A 17,530-nucleotide genomic window follows, 5' to 3' on the forward strand; every position below is an offset into this window, starting at 1 on the left:
GTTAATGATACGAGAGACTCACGATAATTTGCGATTCCTTTGTATCGTTTTAACTATTGTACGAGTCATGTGATGACGAGAAAGTTTTTAAAGTATCTATGGTAACGAATCAAAAATAAAATAAAAAACTCTAAAATTTCTTAAATCACAATTTTTCACCTCATCTGTAAAAAATGATTTCGCAAAAACTTGTGAAAATTGTGACAAATATACTAAGTAAGTTTATAAGAATGAAGTCTCCCTCTTATAGCACTATTTCAGCTTAAAATGTAAAAGTACTGTTATTTTTAAACATCTTTTACTGACATATTTTTAATTTGGTAAAAATTTAATCGGAAACAATATTGGTTGAAATCCACATACGAGTACACACGGTTAAAAAATGAGCCTTTTTGTTAGCTTTACCTCGTGCCTTTAACCAGTCGGCGAGTATTTTTTTTTTGCAGAATAAGTTCCTGCGTAATTTCAAAAATTAATTGTGAAAAAACATATCCATACGCCTTTTCTCAGCCGCATATTCGCACAACTCCTGTTTAAATAAAACCACAACCTGTCGTTATTCCGTTAAGTTAAAACAATCACTCAGCAATTTCATTTTGCGGAATAACTTTTTGCTAAATTTTAAAATTGTTAGTTTAAATAGAAATACATTTTACAGCCCATCTTTTATCGATTATTGAAAACTTGGGTGAATTGTAAGGAGAATATCTCTCACCGGGTTAATCATTAAAGCACAGACTTCCCCGTGTTTATAATACAGTAAAAGTTCATAGACTTCAATTAATTAAAATCTAATTTAAACAACCTGCCGTCGACGATTGTGAAAATAGCCGTACGTCAATGACGTGCAAACATAACTTTGTTGAGTCTTTGAATTTAGTTTTCCTGAATTAAGGGATTAAACATGAACGTATGCTAAGCATGACGAGGACAATATGTATTTGTATTACAACACCTAATTTCACTTAGTAAGGAATAAGGATGGATAATTTGCCATTGTTACGAAAAATACGATAGGTTTTAGTTTTTGAAGGCTTTAATTAATTTTAGGGCAACTTCACGATGCATTTGGTATAATGCTAGGCTTCAATTGTCTGTATTAATGTGAAATCAAGTTAATTTTTTTTATATGATATAGCCTTGTGCAAAATAATAGTTAAACAATTCCATTGGTTATTTTAGGTGAATGTCCCTATCATGCACATTAGATTTTACATTTTATATTTGATATTATATATCATTATTATTATTATTTTTATTATGATATTTGATATCTATGATTATCCATCGATAACTATATTCTCATTCTGCTTGTTTTTCCTCACTGTTTTCCTAAGTCTATCTTAACTCAGTTGTGCATTTTGTTTCTAATTTCAGTTTACTTCCCTCTCTTTCCACTCTATTTGTTCACCACACAAAAAAAAATAATTAAAAAAGATAAAAAAATAAATAAAACTAAAACCGTCGTATTCGTTCTAAATCCGGATTCCCCACAGAGTAATTAATTTAATTACCCTGTTAAACAAAAATGCACGAAATATTGGTGCTGGAATTATGTACGATATCAAAAATCGAAAATCAAAGGACCTGCGAACTTGTGAATTTTTTCACCGGCTAAAGACTAGTCTCATCCGTATTTTGTTTGTCTGTTCAAAATGGTAGCACATATTTTTGTGATACTTTGCAATTTTTTAGAAACCTGGGTTGTGTAATCAAAAATCGCCGTTACAACAGCACCCCATAATTATAGTAGTAACCCCCGTCTAAGCAGACTTCATTACTTCATGACGGGCAAGGGTTTAAGAAACAGCGATGCGACAAATGCACAGTGGCGATTTTTTAGGAAATTTTTCACGAGCTGACTACTAGCTTTCATAATAATAGTCTTAGCCCAACGCTCCAACGGGCACCTTCATGAAAGATGTTACATTTTATTTCCATCCTGTTATAATCTGCATCGTGTATTTCTTGAATCAGATTTGCACAAACGTGTATTCTATATTACTTTCTACAGAACTCAAGATCTCAAGCCTTTTATATTCAATACCTTAGCAAAAATCGCGACAAGAGTCATGAAAAACCAAGTCCTTATTAAGCTACAGATTGTTTGGTTTTGTTAATTCCGTTTCAATGTTTTTATAAGTTGCACAACGGGATGTTCAAACAACACTGCAAAACAGAAAATATGCGGTCGCCAACATCAATAATTAAATGGATAATCTTCAATGTGAACGCCAGTACCAGTGTTATGTCTAAATTTACCCCATATCTGCAGGCTACCCTTAAAATCTATTCGTACATCTTGAACATCTTTAACATCGGAATCTTTTAATGCTCTGCTCCAAACATAAAAATGAACGAGCTGTCCTTGAAACCCATTACTGTTTGTTGTTGCAGTAGAAGTAACATTTCCTCTTTCAAAACAAGAGCTTCCAAGGTAAACATCACCAGCTGTAGGATCTGGAAAAGTGACCACCAAATTAACAGTGTCCTCAAGTAACCCGTTTTTATATACCTTTAATGCTGTTTTGCTCAGAACTATTGCAAAGTGCGACCAATGCGGTTCGGTAATGGGTACATCCTAAAGGCAGAATACTTTATAATACTTAGAAAGTCTTAATTTTTACTAAAGATTTTAAAAACAAACCAAACCAAATAAAAAAAATCAGAAACAAACCAAGCAAGCAACAAACAAACAGACAGATAAAAATCAAATAAACAAACAAAAAAACAAGAAAAACAAACATAGCCTACCGTCTGAATGTCACTCAGAAATGAGCATTGGATCCGCAGCATACCCCCCTCATTATACTGAACACTTATTTCATTGTAAGTCTGATTTACAAATGACATGGTAACGATGTTCGTCTGATTTGTTGTATTCAAAGCTCCTTTTATCCAGAAAGCAATTGTCAAAGCTTTTATGGGAAACATACGCTTCCATGGGCGACTAATGCTCGCAGTTTTGAAAACGAAGTGCAGCGAGAAGTCTGCCCCTAAAAAGAAAGTTACAGAATTTATTTGTCTTGAGCATAACTATTCTTATTTTCCTTATATTACTTCTCTAAAAAACATCATGTGTTGGTATACTGGCTCAAGAGGAAGGGTGCTAATTTGACGGCAGCAATGTTTAAAATCGACGATGTCCTCAATTGTGGTGTTTAAGATCCAGTGCTAATTAGAAGAAACGCGATGTAAACAGTTATAACAAGAAGCTAAAGTGTTTTAGCAATTTCCGCAATGAAAGCATTGAAAGTTGAGGAGACATTTTTAAAAATATATATTTCAAAGAATTTTGGTATTTTGAATTGAAGCTTTGGTATTTTTAAGGATTTCAGGGACCAAGCATTAAATTCAAAATGATTGAAATAATTTCTTGCTTACTACAAACATATGCACTCCTTAATTCTGAACAAAAAGTTTTAAAAACAATTCTATCAGTTAATCACAAACAATTCTATGAAAAAAATAATTGACGCGAAGTAAAAAGACGGCTATAATAATAGCTCTCTTATGTCTGTCTCTACGCAAAATGGTACCACAGTAGCGATAAACACGAAATGCGTATATAAAGAAAGGGCAAAATGGTTAATGTATCCACGGGCCACCGACTAGTCTATGTTATAATTCTCGCCGTCTGCCTGTGATTTAAAGAGGGCAGCTGCATTCCCGCGTATATTCCACGGGTTTACGACTAGTTAGTTATTTAACGCTGACAGAAAAATGTTACACAATATCAATGGAAGCTCTTACTAGATGTACACAGGTTTCCAACATATCCTCGCTTGCAACACCGAAAATTGTTCTTAAAACATGATTCACGGACGGCACAGCATTCCGGCTAAACGAAACAAACTGGAGAATTATTTAGTTGCGTGTCTTATCAGCGCTAGGTTTAGCAAATACATTGGACTTTAAGCTGCAGTGTCTTAGGAAACTTTTCGCTTTTCAGGCCAAGACAGCAATATAACATCGTCAATGCCTGGAAATGTCAAGTTTTCTTATGTGCTTTACCCTAAATTGTACTTTTTTGGAGATTTTTGTGACCCTGAAATCTAAGTATATTCAAGCAAATATAGTATATTCATCCTAGAGCGATCCTGATGTACTTACATCGTCCAACAAAGACATTTTAGTTCCTGCTGTGGAAACTCCATTGAAACCAGACCGCAAAAGGTAACACAGTCCACGCGATTTAGACATAAGATCTGGAGATAAACCAACATCAAGGCAGTCTGGTGTGTTTTTGCACTGCATATAACAAGACGTAACAGTTGAAGAGGATAATGTTTGCAAGATTACTTCAGTTGGTACGAGTCTTTCGATGATGTCTCTGAAGTCATATTCAAATTTATCTGCAGCGATAACATGCAAGATTTTCAAAACAAATCCAAGTATCTTGATGGTTTCCATTTGACAGATTGGATTAACAAATGAAAAGAAAATAGACGTTCTTTTTAATATCTGAAATATAATAAGCGGTAGAATTAACTAATTTTAGAACAAAAGATTTTACTTTACCCTTTACAAGTTTTTGTAGTTTGTTTTCTTTGGATAAGTGGTTTTTCCTCCGGCACAGAATTGTGTGAACGAAAAAACGGTTTACTAGCCTTTGCTTATTATAACAATAATATAGTATGAAAGGTTACAAGTTAACTCTAAATGGAATCTTTTAAGTAGATTAGCTTGCTATTAAAGTTTCAGAGATACAAAGAATCCTTTTCCAACACAAATTTCCATGATTTTCTAGTTTTTAGGGCTGATTTTATAGCTACCTTTATGGGTTTCTAGGTTAACTAAACTTTTGTCGAGGATATCAAAATTCAGTTTTTCTCATGCTCAAACGCAAACGCATGTGTCAAAGCAAATCCCTATAATTGAAATCCACCAATTAACACTAAATAAGTTCTTAGAGCAAACCCCGAATTGAAATCAACCAATAAGCATAAAGCCAGTGTGGTCACATACTTACCTCTTGAATGAAACAATAATTAATTATATTTGTTCAAATGAGTAAAGCCATTCAGGCTGAAAACAAAGAATTCAATTTTTACGTAAGTAAAGAATTGCAACCCAGCGTATTTTTTTTTTACCTTATCTATTCAGATTTCCAGGTGGTGAGAAAGATTTTGCTGGGATATTTTCTCCTGTTTGTCAGTCTTCCTCACACCTCTCACGCGCTTGGTTTTCTTCTGGGAGTTGGATTTTAACTTTTACCACGTCATTCTCTTTGTGTAAGAGACAAAAATACTTTATAAGCAGTTCACAACAAAAATCAGGTAAAAGTCTCCTTAAGTAAATTTCCCTACCAATACCAAACTACAGTTTCCCACAGATGTTGTAAAAAATAAACTTAAAAAAGTAATTTCTGAAACAGAATTTTATAATAACGCCACTAATAAATTCCTTTTGTTTTTATAAATTCCCGGTATCACACATTTTTCCACATTCTAACTTGAAAAAGAAACAAGCTAAAACCAAACTAGCAATAAACACCATCATCAAAAAACCCACCCAGCCACCATTACCACCACCACCGCCACCACTAATACCACCACCACTACAACAAACACAACGCATTTTTTTGTAGTTGGCGGCGAATATACTAGCTATGTCAGAATTTCAAACTTTAATAATTCTACAAAGAGGTGGCAAGCCACCGCAATGATGAACCCAACCTGTTAGGTCTTTGGAAATAAGCGAGAGGTTGTAATCCTCTAGAGAAAATGCCTCTAAAAGCACAATTCTCCCTTTTTACAAGGAATTAATAAAAAAATAAAAAAAATAAAAAAGACAAAACACATTTGAAAGGATGAACAGAACTTTAGTCAAGGGCAGGTAGGTTTCGACCCATATTTCTGAACCTAAGTACCCTGGATGTCTGACTGGGTCACGCAGACGGTCATCAGCAGAAACTAGACATCCCTATCTTCCTAAAGTAAACTTTGACCACTTTCTGTTCAACTGCGCTATTCTTTGTTTTTAACTCAGGTAATAAGTGGAGTCGTTACTCTCCAAAGACAAGATCATGTGTGATTAACCCCCCCCCCCCCCTGCTAATATTTTTTTTAACTGGGGTAATAAGTGGAGTCGTCACTCTCCAAAGACAAGACTGAGTGTAGTCAAGCCCCCTTGCTGACTCATTCTGGTTAAAATATTCTTACCTCAGCTCTTCTAAAAAGAAAACATATGACTCGTGACTGTTAAAAAGGCGGTCATCACAGAAAATTACTGCTCTATCGTTGCAATGTATCCACCTGTGAACCATTTGGTCGAAGGCTATGGTTGTGTAGTGACCATTATTTAAGTTGTTAAGAAACCAAAAACGTAGATAGTAAATGTAAATAAAATAAAAATACATAAAAATATTGTTTCTGTTTTGTACTTAACTTTAAAGTCATTTTCTTATTTTTAACTTCTGTCTACTGACTATACAACGCTTAGTTTTATTATTATAAAAAATTAATTCCGTAATTATTACCACAGGTTAATAAGAAAAATTCTTTCTTTTTAGCCTCAAATTTTAACACCAAGGTTACCGTATATACATTGTATTTACGAATTTATTAAGATGAATCACTTCCGCAATGTCAATAGAAAACATTGTTAGTAGATAAATTGAAGAACGAAATGGTATTTTAGAATGGTAACTTTTTCATTTGACAACGAAAGTCGTTTAAATTATTTTAAAAACACTTATAAACTAAAAGTCCTTCTTCAAATTTAACTAAAACAAAAATATTTTCGAAATACATAAAAATATCCTTATACCGGTATCAACAATAGATTTTCAGTGCAGTCAATGTTATTTCAAAAAAGGGGTTTTCTTTGTATATTTTCACTATAAGGTTGACCATTGAATCCTTAACGCAGATTTTTACGTGTTTACATAAATCAATGCCGTTACAAAAGTATGCATCACAAAGATAGCCGAATTAAACCTAAAATCGCAGCATTCAATGTCGCAAAGGATTATGGCTATACCTAAATCGCAAACATTTATGACACAAAAAAATAATTCACAGTGTAATTATGGCAAGCATTGAGCTTCAAATGATTTGTTTCGAAAACAACGAGTTGTAATTTCGCGAAAAAATTTGTGTTATGCTTTCGTCATAGTAACAGAAAAATATGTCTATAGCTCAAATCAACTATTATTTATTAATATTTTTTTACTGAATAATCCCCGACCTAGACTTTTTAAAGTAACCAGTCAATAATTAATATCGTAAAATGAAGGAAAAAGTTCGAAACAGCAAGGATTTATTTCGCGGAATACAATTTTGAAGTTTCGATTCGCAATGATTTAAAAATTAAAATAATAAAAACTTTGGACAATGTGTTGTGAATTTCTCATCAGATAAAGAAGGTTTGGATTTAGACGCAGTGGAACAGATTTCTAATGATTTCCTAATTATTTTCCAAATTAAAATTATGGACACTAATTCATTTTTAAAAAAGACAGTCAAAATTACGTCATCTGAAAATGAGAGTTTGTCTAGTGCTTCTCAATTTGTAACAGATTCCAATTAAAACATTCGATGGATAACCTTTCAACTGACAAACTTGATCTATGTATTTGAATGCACTGTAGGCAAACATGATAATTTATCATCGGTTCAAACTTGACTTATTTAAAAACTTCAGTTAAATAAGGAATCATCTGCGACATTGTCAGATTAAAATATGATTAAAATTGACTCTGATGGCAATCTTATCAAAACATCTTACAAGGTATATGGCAGAAAAATTCCTCTAGCAAATATCGGATAAAAACCAAAAACAAACACAAACAATTTGGCGTATAGAGAGAGCCAACAGGAACTTCGAAGAAAGAAATTTGTTGATATGACCAGCTAATGCTTTAATTCTAAATTCACGACATCTATGGTTACAATTAAGTTATTTACCATACTAAATTGTTTTTGAGAATTGGTTACTAAGAAAGAAAATATATTTTGAATATATGAATTATTTGCCAAGGTTAGCCTCTTCAGTGTCGATTGGTACTGTTATCTTTGAAGGTCATTTGAAGGTGCCCAGCGCATTTAAAGCTAGGATCACCTTCATGATTACTTTAAGTACAAGGAAATTATTAGTTCGTTCGAAAGATGAGTTTGAAAAAACATGTCCGAAAAGACGAAAATTTAGACAAAATGTTGTGGACGAGAGAGTAGAAAACGCAGAAATGATGCGCAAAAAGTACAACAATGGAATACGAATTAAAGATGCTGATTTCCTGAATTAGGATAATGTTTCTGTGACAATTCCAAAAGGTCTCTGAAGCTCTTCGGATTTAAAAGTATTACCATGAGTGACTGTAAACACATCAGTTGGTACCTAACCAACGAACAAACTTCTCTGTAGTGAAGTTACTCTTCAAGCGTGTTACACGGTATCCAATTTGCGTTGTCAGTAGATGAAATATCATTGTCAAAAGTTGTTTGAAAAATTAACAAATTTTCAACAGTATTTGGCATTTTGTCAAAATGGCAAACAATGCTTGTAATTTTTTGGAGCAGAAAACATATGTATGATCAAGAACTTCGTTGCGCCATTCATAAAACGTATTGTTGAGTCTGCTTGCAACAGTCTGCATTGTAGCATGAAACAATCGAGGGCCTGAATTTCCTTTGGCCGGCCAGAGTTTTAGCCATAACAATAAAAAAAAACAGTACCCGGGACTATCTGGCATAACAATCAAAGCTGCCAGAAGTAAACCAATACTTCTGATGAAACATTCTAGTTGCAAGTATCATGCATTTTATTTTAAAATACTAGCAAAAGAACATCCTCAATATTATTAAAAACTGTTGCATGAGTCGAACATAGCAGAACCAACTGAATTCATCAACAACTACATTTAGATTTTACACTAAAAGTTGCACTAAGGAATGCTTTTTCCAAATCTCACATAAATTATATCTGTTTAGTGTGATATAAGCATGCAAAAAATCGATAAAGAGACCTAGTACATACCTACAAAATCAAACATACAAAAAATAGACAAAAGTTGGTAAAATTATAATTTCCAGACCAGAACATACAAGTAGTTTGACATGATCATGACCGCATGATCATGTGGGTAATCCTGTTAACTTTAGTTGGAATTCAGCTGGCTGTCTTGCGAAAGTTAACAGCTTGGCTGATAGTCATGCAGTTAATTACACCCAGTTGGACAATGAATTCACTTTGTTAAAAGCGAATAGGGATACTCCAAAGAATGCTGGTCGAGTAGTTGCTTAAATGATAACGACTGTAGTTTGAACAGGCTCAAACCATTTAGAACAAAGCCAAGGGTTAGAAAGATGAAAAGAAGGTATACAGCATTAAAGCATGCTTTTCATATATGTTTCCATAAGAATATGTGCTGTATAAGGTTCACATGGAGAGTGTTTTCTCCTTATTACTTAAATCTTATATGCTTTAAAGGAAGAAACTTTCGCTGGAAGAACGTTTCGCGGTTTCGCGGTTTTTGGGACCTTTCTGCGAAAGTTTTTTCCCGCGAATTTTTTTGTAAATTTAGTTCCCAGTGAACGCTTTTTATGTTAATTCCATTTAACTACTCAGTAAAGCAAAAAACAAGTATCGTTTCCTTATTTTTATATTTAATTAGCTGAGTTTATAGGAATGGCTTTGAGAAGAAAGTCTTAAAAACTATAACAAAGGTGATTAAGAAATGTTTTAATACTTCATTATCGGTCAAGTTTTCTTCCGTAAAAATTGCTCGTCCGCAAAAGTTTTTTCCCGCGAAATGCAAAATTTTCGCGGTTATTCCGAACCGCAAAACTTCCTTCCAGTGAAAGTTTCTTCCCTTAAAGGAAAAGTCTAGAAAGGTTATTAATCTTTTAAAAGAAATTTTGCCACCCAGTGATGGAGAAAGAGATGCTTTCAAGTTTCTCATGAGGTATATCCGTGGTCTAGATTCGTTGTTGCTGAAAAAAACGGTAAAATTCTTAACTGACTCGGATGTTGTGGTAGTTGACTTAATTGAGATTGTTTTCATAAAGCTTGAATCATCATTTTCGCGACGCGAATCGCAGATACATGTACGCCCTGTTTGGAATTATCATCAACATATATAAGTTATTGCAAATTAAGAGAAGAATTCAGCAATATCTTAAATCTCTCAGAGTGGGAGATGACATAGTGTAACTTTCAAGTCATCTATTTTTTGAGATGTAATGTTTTTGTTATTTATTTTTATTTTATGAAAGTTTTATAAAACAATAAGCTGTGAGGTAGTAGTTCCCTATAATGTTCAATTTTTTAAAGAGTGAATGCATATTGAAAATTTTGAAAAATACCATGAAACAAAATCTGCTTAAGTATTTTTCGATCAGAGCACCTTTTTGTTGACTTCATTCGGGAAATCAATTGCTTTTTCCTAGTAATTGAATTGTCACTTTTTGTCAATATTCTTGTCTAGAATCACTCATATACTCTTAAAAGCCTATTTATCATTTCATTCTATTTCGTTCATTTTAAGCGAGCATTAAAGTCATAAAATTAAATAGCCACGATGTTTATATTTTGTTGATTGTTTGATTTTTGTTGTGTCTTTTGATGTTTTTAGAAATGAGTATGTCAAAACCATTTGTTCCTGGTTCCTGATATAATTTTTTGTCATTCAAGACCATTTTTGTTAACATAACACAGTCAACTTTCAAAGTAACGGATGCTTTAATTATATTAGTACCACAGTCAGAAACTTATGCAAAACTTTCTAAATAGTGGAAAGCCACTCTTACTGCTCATTATTATTCGCTGTTAGAAAGTTGACTGTCGCACTTGCCTTCTTTTTTAGTTTTCTTTGTATGTTAAAATAAAGAAACTTTTGAATTATTTCTATTATTTCTACCATCCTGAACTCTCCTGGGATTTCAGAACAAACAAAAATGCTTTTCGAATTTATATGTACATTCCAATTGTTCTTAACAATTGTTGATATATTTCCTCAATAACTCCATAAAACAAAATCGGATGCATTCAATTAATGCGGTATCAGAGTTTGTGAACATCCCAAGGACAAACCAGATCTTGGAAAAAATATTTCCACCAACCAACTCTGTGGCGTTGTAGAGTAGAACAAAATGATTCAATTCTTTGGCTCTCAGTAGATGAGATGATGATGAAGGACTCGATTCCAAAATCCACATCATTCAAGGTTCGAAGATAAATATGTATCGACTCAATCAACGTGTGATCTACCATTATGGGGCCTTTATAAATCTTGGTACACATTTAATTTTTCTCACTGCATTAAGATAAAAACTCTGCGCTCGAATTGAAAAGATGGAATATGTCCATTGATGGCAATGATTTCGACGGGTCTGTACCTTTATTGCAACGCCGAAGTCATTTAGGGAATCGGCATGATGCATCATTAATTTCAAATCACTCTCATCTCCTAGTTACAATGCTCTGTTTGTATGACAAAGCTTTATTTTATACTGATAAAAAGTATTTCAAAAGAAAAGTTTTTAGGCTTTTTAACTACCAGTTAGAATCACAAAAGTTTTTTTTTACTATATGTTCTTCGTATTCTGATAAATAGTGTCAGCAAAAAAGGGGTCACTATTTTTGTTGGGCAGTTGAATGCATGCGCAGAAGACGAACGACTTGACACATGTATTTAATATAAAGTATACATCTCTGCAGCAGAAGCTGGAATGTCTGCCAGCTACGTCATACGGTTGAAACGCATATAATAAGAAAATATTACATTATACAGATAACATATCGAAGGTTGATATCGTAATAGATCTCCGGAGATGCTTGACAGCGAATTATAAGGAAGTCAGCGTGTTATATCCATCACCAAACTATTCTTTATCACATTTTAGTCTTGCCAATTTCAAAGTCCTGCCTTGCTCAATTAAAATAAAGAATTGCTATTCCACAACAAGGACGATGGAAGGTTATTTGAGACAGCACTCGCAGCCTCCTTCAGCACGAAAGAAGCCATACGTGCTACTGATTACAGATCGAGCTTAGTATAATGCATCATCCACTTACGCGAGAAAGTGGATTAAAAGGTGTTTGGAGTTCTGGAAATAGCTAGCGAAATTCAGGAGATCATGTATAGTCCTGCGCCTAACGGTCACACTATACACTCGATGACTCCATCACCACACAGACTAAAAAACAATAAGAACTTAAAGTCTGTTCAACTTTCTGGCTATCTGTTGGGTGATACAGGCATGCATGAACACTAACATATTTTAACTTTATATTGATAAACGTATGTATGTATGTGAGGAAACAGGAGACTTAGATAATTATTATGGAAGTGTACCAACTCGCCTTTTTTGTGGGACCTTGGTCAACTTGAAACAATTCGTGCTTTGGATCTACATCAGCCACAGAAACACAAACACTCGACAATCAAACTTGCTGGTTATGCAATCTATTGCTCATTTCAGGATGTTATTGTACTTACAGAAACAATGCGCCAAGCCGCAGATCAATTAGCTCTTACTAAGAGTACGTAATGGAATAATCGTTGCAAAGGTGCTCTGCCCCAAACCGAAAAATGTAACTTTTTGCATGGTCGCGTTATTACATTGATGGAAACATGGAATAAAGTTAATGATAAACACCACAATAAATTGGCCAGTGTTCCAGTTGCTGCTATTACATCAAGAAGCTGTGTTAAACATCACTCTTTAACCGATAAGCAAGTTGGTCAAATACCGCTAAGATCTTTAATGGCAGTTGGTGAAACTGTAATACTCACCAAGAACCAAAGAAGGTCTTACGGGGGTCTGTCTTAATAATAGTGCCATGGGAAAAGTAATTGCAATTCTTTATTCACAAAATATGTCACAACCTGAATTCCAATACTTTTTGTTGTCTATTTCCCAAATTAGGCCCACCAGGATATCAGAACATCCAACATGGATACCAATAACATCAAGGGTCGATGTGAGTTTGATTGTTGTAGCATAAATGGCCTGCCATTGATGCCAGGATATGCAATAACAATTGCTAAAAGACAGGGTATGTCCATTGGGAATGGTAAAACTGCCACCCGCATGCGTATCAAGTCACATCAATCAATTTAGATATAAAACAATAACCTTTGTACAGCTTACACTGCATTCTTAAGATGCGAAAAAGAAAGAAATTGGGTGCTTGTTAAACCAATTACTCAAGAATGACTCTCGTACATTAATACACATCCCCGTATGACAGCCAGACAAGAGGAAAAGAAACGGCTGAAAGCATTATTGAATAAACCCGTCCAAAAATTCAATATCACTGCGGAAAAGTATATTAACTTGTTAAAAGAACTGGACAAGTTTTGCGATGATGGTATTGAAGATGCAGTTTGTCCTTCACAATCTATAGATTGCACATGTAAAACATGCTTATTCATAATGATAATCACAACCTACATTTGCCTATTTTGCAGGCAATCAGAATCTTGGACATTTTAACTATTCCAATCGACCATACGTAATTCAAATTATAAAAAAGAAGGTAAAGAGAAAGACAAGGAAGTTAGAGGCATACTTACCTAAAAATTTCCCTAACGAAAGTCTGTCGTTATAAGAATAACAATAATTGACATTCAGTTGCATCTATATCTCATCCGTATTCTACCAATTATCACAACACATTTATCGTACTTATTACAATCAAAAGATAATGGAGTATGTGAAGGAGTATGTCCAGGGTTAAATGGCACCTAAACAAGGTACATTAAAATACCAGCATTATGCTGATTTATCAAAGGCGTTGGCCAAATGCAACGTGAACAAGGTGCATTAAGATTACAGCAGTGTGCTGATTATTAATAGTGTTCTTGTAGGAGGAGGTGGACGGTCATAACACAGCCTAACAAAGGTCTGTAATTGTTACATCAACCATGAATACATTTTATATCACGCTGCATATCTATTTCATCCGTACCCTACCGATCATCATACCACAATTACCATACTGTTTCGACTTGTGGCAATCAACATATCGTCTGTACCCTACAGATCAGATTTAAACTTTCTTAATGGTTGCTTAATTTTATTCAACTAATTTTTGCAGAGATATATGTAAAACTCCCAATGAAGGTGTTCCGTGTGTCTGTAAAAACTCATGGTTAATTTATTTTACTGTTCTCATAAAAATCTTCGCGTAATGATGTAACCTGTATTACGCGAAAATCACGGTTCTACTATAGTTAGAGGCTGCAACCCAGCATAATCCACCTTTTTGCAAGGATTTCCTAAAAACAAGGACCGTAAAGAGGCAGAAAAACACAACAGCGACAGAACACAACACAAAAAAAATAAATTAAGCAATTCGAAATGGATTAATAGGTACAAATGAGATGAATAAAACTTATCACAACGTGAATATCCTTAAATGGATACATTTAAAATTATGTGTTCAAGTTAAAGCAAACAACTATCAGTGCGCCAGGACTTGTGACCCTGACTGCAGCTTTCCACATGTGTTACGGAGCTCCAACATTCAACCTTACACAGATAATTGTTGCTGTGGTGTACAGTTAGCACTGGATTTGTGCTGATTTCGTGTTATATGATACTATACGTTCGTTTCGTGTTCAATATGTTTGTTACCTCCATGTTTTATTGTTCTTTTATGGTGTATTGCGTAATTAACTTGTGTTTTATGTTCGTGTCTCAAGTGTGCTATTTTCATTGATAGAATTTATGTATGTAGTTTTTTCATGCTTCTTTTTTGTGATTCCCGCTCAAAAAGACAAAGTGACAAGTTTAAATCAAATTTCAAACGCAAAAGTTTTATTTTATCAAATTTCAAATAAATTTGCGTCTGTTAAAGAAGTTCAAGAAAGTTAAACACTCACAATGTTCATCCTTTCAAGCCCTGTAAAGAATGGCTGGTATACATTTGTTATTTATCTATTTATTTATTTATTTAATATTCATTTCAATTTTACGCGTTGTGTTTTTCTTTGTATTTCATATTTTCTGTGTATTTATTTTAGTTTGAACCTTGTTTAACAAAAAGTTCCAAACAATTCTATCATGGCTTTTTGTGATCCCGCGAAAACTGCACATGTGGACTTGCCTAATGACAGTACCAGCCTGTCGTAATTTGGGTAATATTCGTGGGCGTAACACCACCAGATAAGAAAATCTACCCCCTTGCAGAGTTTCTTCTAAAATGACTAAGGGCAGCAGGATTGTCAATCCTGAAAGCAAAGTGGGCAAACTCTGCGTCCCTACTAGACTATAGTAAGGGTAATAAGTGAGATCGTCATGCCCGAAGACAAGATATGATGTCAAGCGCCCTTGCTGTGCTTCTTGTGTCTCTATACAAAGAGAGGAGTGAGCAAACTCCAGTTTCACGGTGCACAGACTAAAATAAATCAACTGGGGTAAATAAAACCGCTAGACCCAGTTACTGATGTGTATCTTAACAATTGTACAACAAGGAAGTTGCCGCAATTATAAATCCGAGTTTCAATTGTGGCTTCTTGATGAGATGAACACTGGGGGCAGAACCACTTGTTGTCACCTAGCAATTCCTGAGGTTGTAAAAATTTGTTAAAAGAGCCTGCTATTGACTTACACGTTTGTAAAATTAAAATTGTATCCCTTTGTTCCCTGGAAGTAGAGAAACAACAGGAGTTGCATGACGTTGTTGTGGTCACAGTTACTGACAGTAGATTGTCAACCAAAGGATCCAATAAGTTGGTCAAAAACAACCTGAAGGATCTCGGGCACATCTTGTTGGTGATTGTTATAAAACGTGTTATTGTTAGGAGCATGCATTCTGTTTTGCAGCGCACGTAAGAAATTGAAAGGATCAATCGGTGAATGAGAGCGATTCAGTGGTGACATATTTAGGACTATAGACTTTACAAGAGATGACAAAGAGGAGACTGATGGTAATTGAGACCAAAGTCTTGGAAGAACCGTTAATCCTTGCAAAATGGAGTTTGCGTAGCATGTGTTTCCCTTGTTTATCAAACCAGCGTGGACGATGCTCACCTTTTGTTTAAGTTCCTGGCTAAGGTTATGGTGTTCCGTGGGTTTTGGCTTGTCAGAGATGGGTGAAGATGGATTTGGTAACAGAAGAGGAATTATCATGAGGTATACTATTCTATGGTCGTAAAAATGTTGGCGGACTGCAGTGCGTAAGATCTTGTGACCACTGTGGTGAGTCTCGTGCAATCCAAATGCAAAAGAATGTTTTCATGCTTATATCGCCAAGCTTGCATGCGGTTAAAAATGCAGATTTGCTAGCGAAACTAAGGCTTTTTAGACAACAAGTTAAAGCCCTTAAGGAGTAGCCCCTAGCACTCACTTCTACTGCGAAAAGATGCGGAAACCCGTTCCTAAGTATTATCTCGACCAAAAGGAAGTATTTGGAAAGCTTGGTGGAATGCCAGGATCCCATGTTTTCCTCACAAGGACAAGTTAGTTCAATAATGATGATGCGCTTAGAACAATTTCAGTATAGATAATAATTTACAAAGAGGTGGCAAGCCACCACAATGATGACCTCAACCTGTTAGGTCTTTGGGAATAAGCGAAAGGTTGTAATCCTCTAGAGAAAATGCCTCTAAACGCACAATTCTCCCTTTTTACAAGGATTTAATTAAAAATATAAAAAAAATAAAAAGGACACAACACATTTGAAAAGATGAACAGAACTTTAACCAAGGGCAGGTAGGTTTCGACCCATATTTCTGAACCTAAGTACCCTGGATGTCTAGCTGGGTCACCTCGAAGAGGTCCGCGGACGGTCATCAGCAGAAACTAGACATCCCTATCTTCCTAAAATTAACTTTGACCACTTTCTGTTCAACTGTGCTATTCTTTGTTTTTAACTCACGTAATAAGTGGAGTCGTTACTCTCCAAAGACAAGATCATGTGTGATCAAACCCCCCTGCTAATATTTTTTTTTTATTTTTTATTTATTTATTTTTTTTTTTTTAACTGGGGTAATAAGTGGAGTCGTCACTCTCCAAAGACAAGACCTAGTATGATCAAACCCCCTTGCTAACTTAATTTTTATTTGATTTTTTTTTATTCTTGACTGGGGTAATAAGTGGAGTCGTCACTCTCCAAAGACAAGACTGAGTGTAGTCAAGCCCACTTGCTGACTCATTCCGGTTAAAATATTTTTATCTCAGCTCTTCTAAAAAGAAAACATATGACTCGTGACTGTTAATAAGGCGGTCATCACAGAAAATTACTGCTCTATCATTGCAATGTATCCACCTGTGTACCATTTGGTCGAAGGCTATGGTTGTGTAGTGACAATTATTTAAGTTGCCGCAATGGTTGATAATAGGCCTTAATTGAAATATTTTACGAAATTTCACTTTTCCATCTACGGTTAAAGGTATGGAAAGGGTACCAGGGTAAGCAGTAATACGAGAGGCAATTTTTGACACAAGTCCGTTGGCACTGGCAAAACGTTTTAGCTGTAAAATGAGATGGGAACCGCACGACACTACCTCTTTTTCAACTAGAGCAGTTTCATGAGCGTTGCAAACATGGCAGAAGTAGGCATTGGTGTCTGACAACT

The 17,530-nt window shown here is 34.7% G+C and overlaps 1 protein-coding gene across 1 annotated transcript; it reads right to left on the reverse strand.

The window, feature by feature from the left end:
• Positions 1-251: 251 nt before the first annotated feature.
• On the reverse strand, positions 252-5,536 carry LOC130630323 (uncharacterized). The gene is made up of 4 exons (XM_057443781.1): positions 4,114-5,536; positions 3,754-3,841; positions 2,755-2,996; positions 252-2,581 (listed from the first exon to the last, which is right to left on the reverse strand). The coding sequence occupies exons 1-4, from the start codon at positions 4,411-4,413 to the stop codon at positions 2,201-2,203; spliced, it is 1,011 nt and encodes a 336-aa protein (XP_057299764.1). The 5' UTR covers positions 4,414-5,536; the 3' UTR covers positions 252-2,200.
• Positions 5,537-17,530: the final 11,994 nt, after the last annotated feature.

This window comes from Hydractinia symbiolongicarpus, chromosome 2 (assembly GCF_029227915.1).
Source record: "Hydractinia symbiolongicarpus strain clone_291-10 chromosome 2, HSymV2.1, whole genome shotgun sequence".
NCBI classification, from domain to species: Eukaryota; Metazoa; Cnidaria; class Hydrozoa; order Anthoathecata; family Hydractiniidae; genus Hydractinia; species Hydractinia symbiolongicarpus.

Bases quoted from the DNA above. Each gene is read 5' to 3' on its own strand.
- LOC130630323 (XM_057443781.1), bottom strand. From the start codon at position 4,413: ATGGAAACCATCAAGATACTTGGATTTGTTTTGAAAATCTTGCATGTT. The intron at 2,997-3,753 runs GTAAGAGCTTCC...CTTTCTTTTTAG, and splicing joins TGGAAACCTGTGTACATCTA to GGGCAGACTTCTCGCTGCAC. The intron at 2,582-2,754 runs GTAGGCTATGTT...TTCTGCCTTTAG, and splicing joins TTCTGAGTGACATTCAGACG to GATGTACCCATTACCGAACC.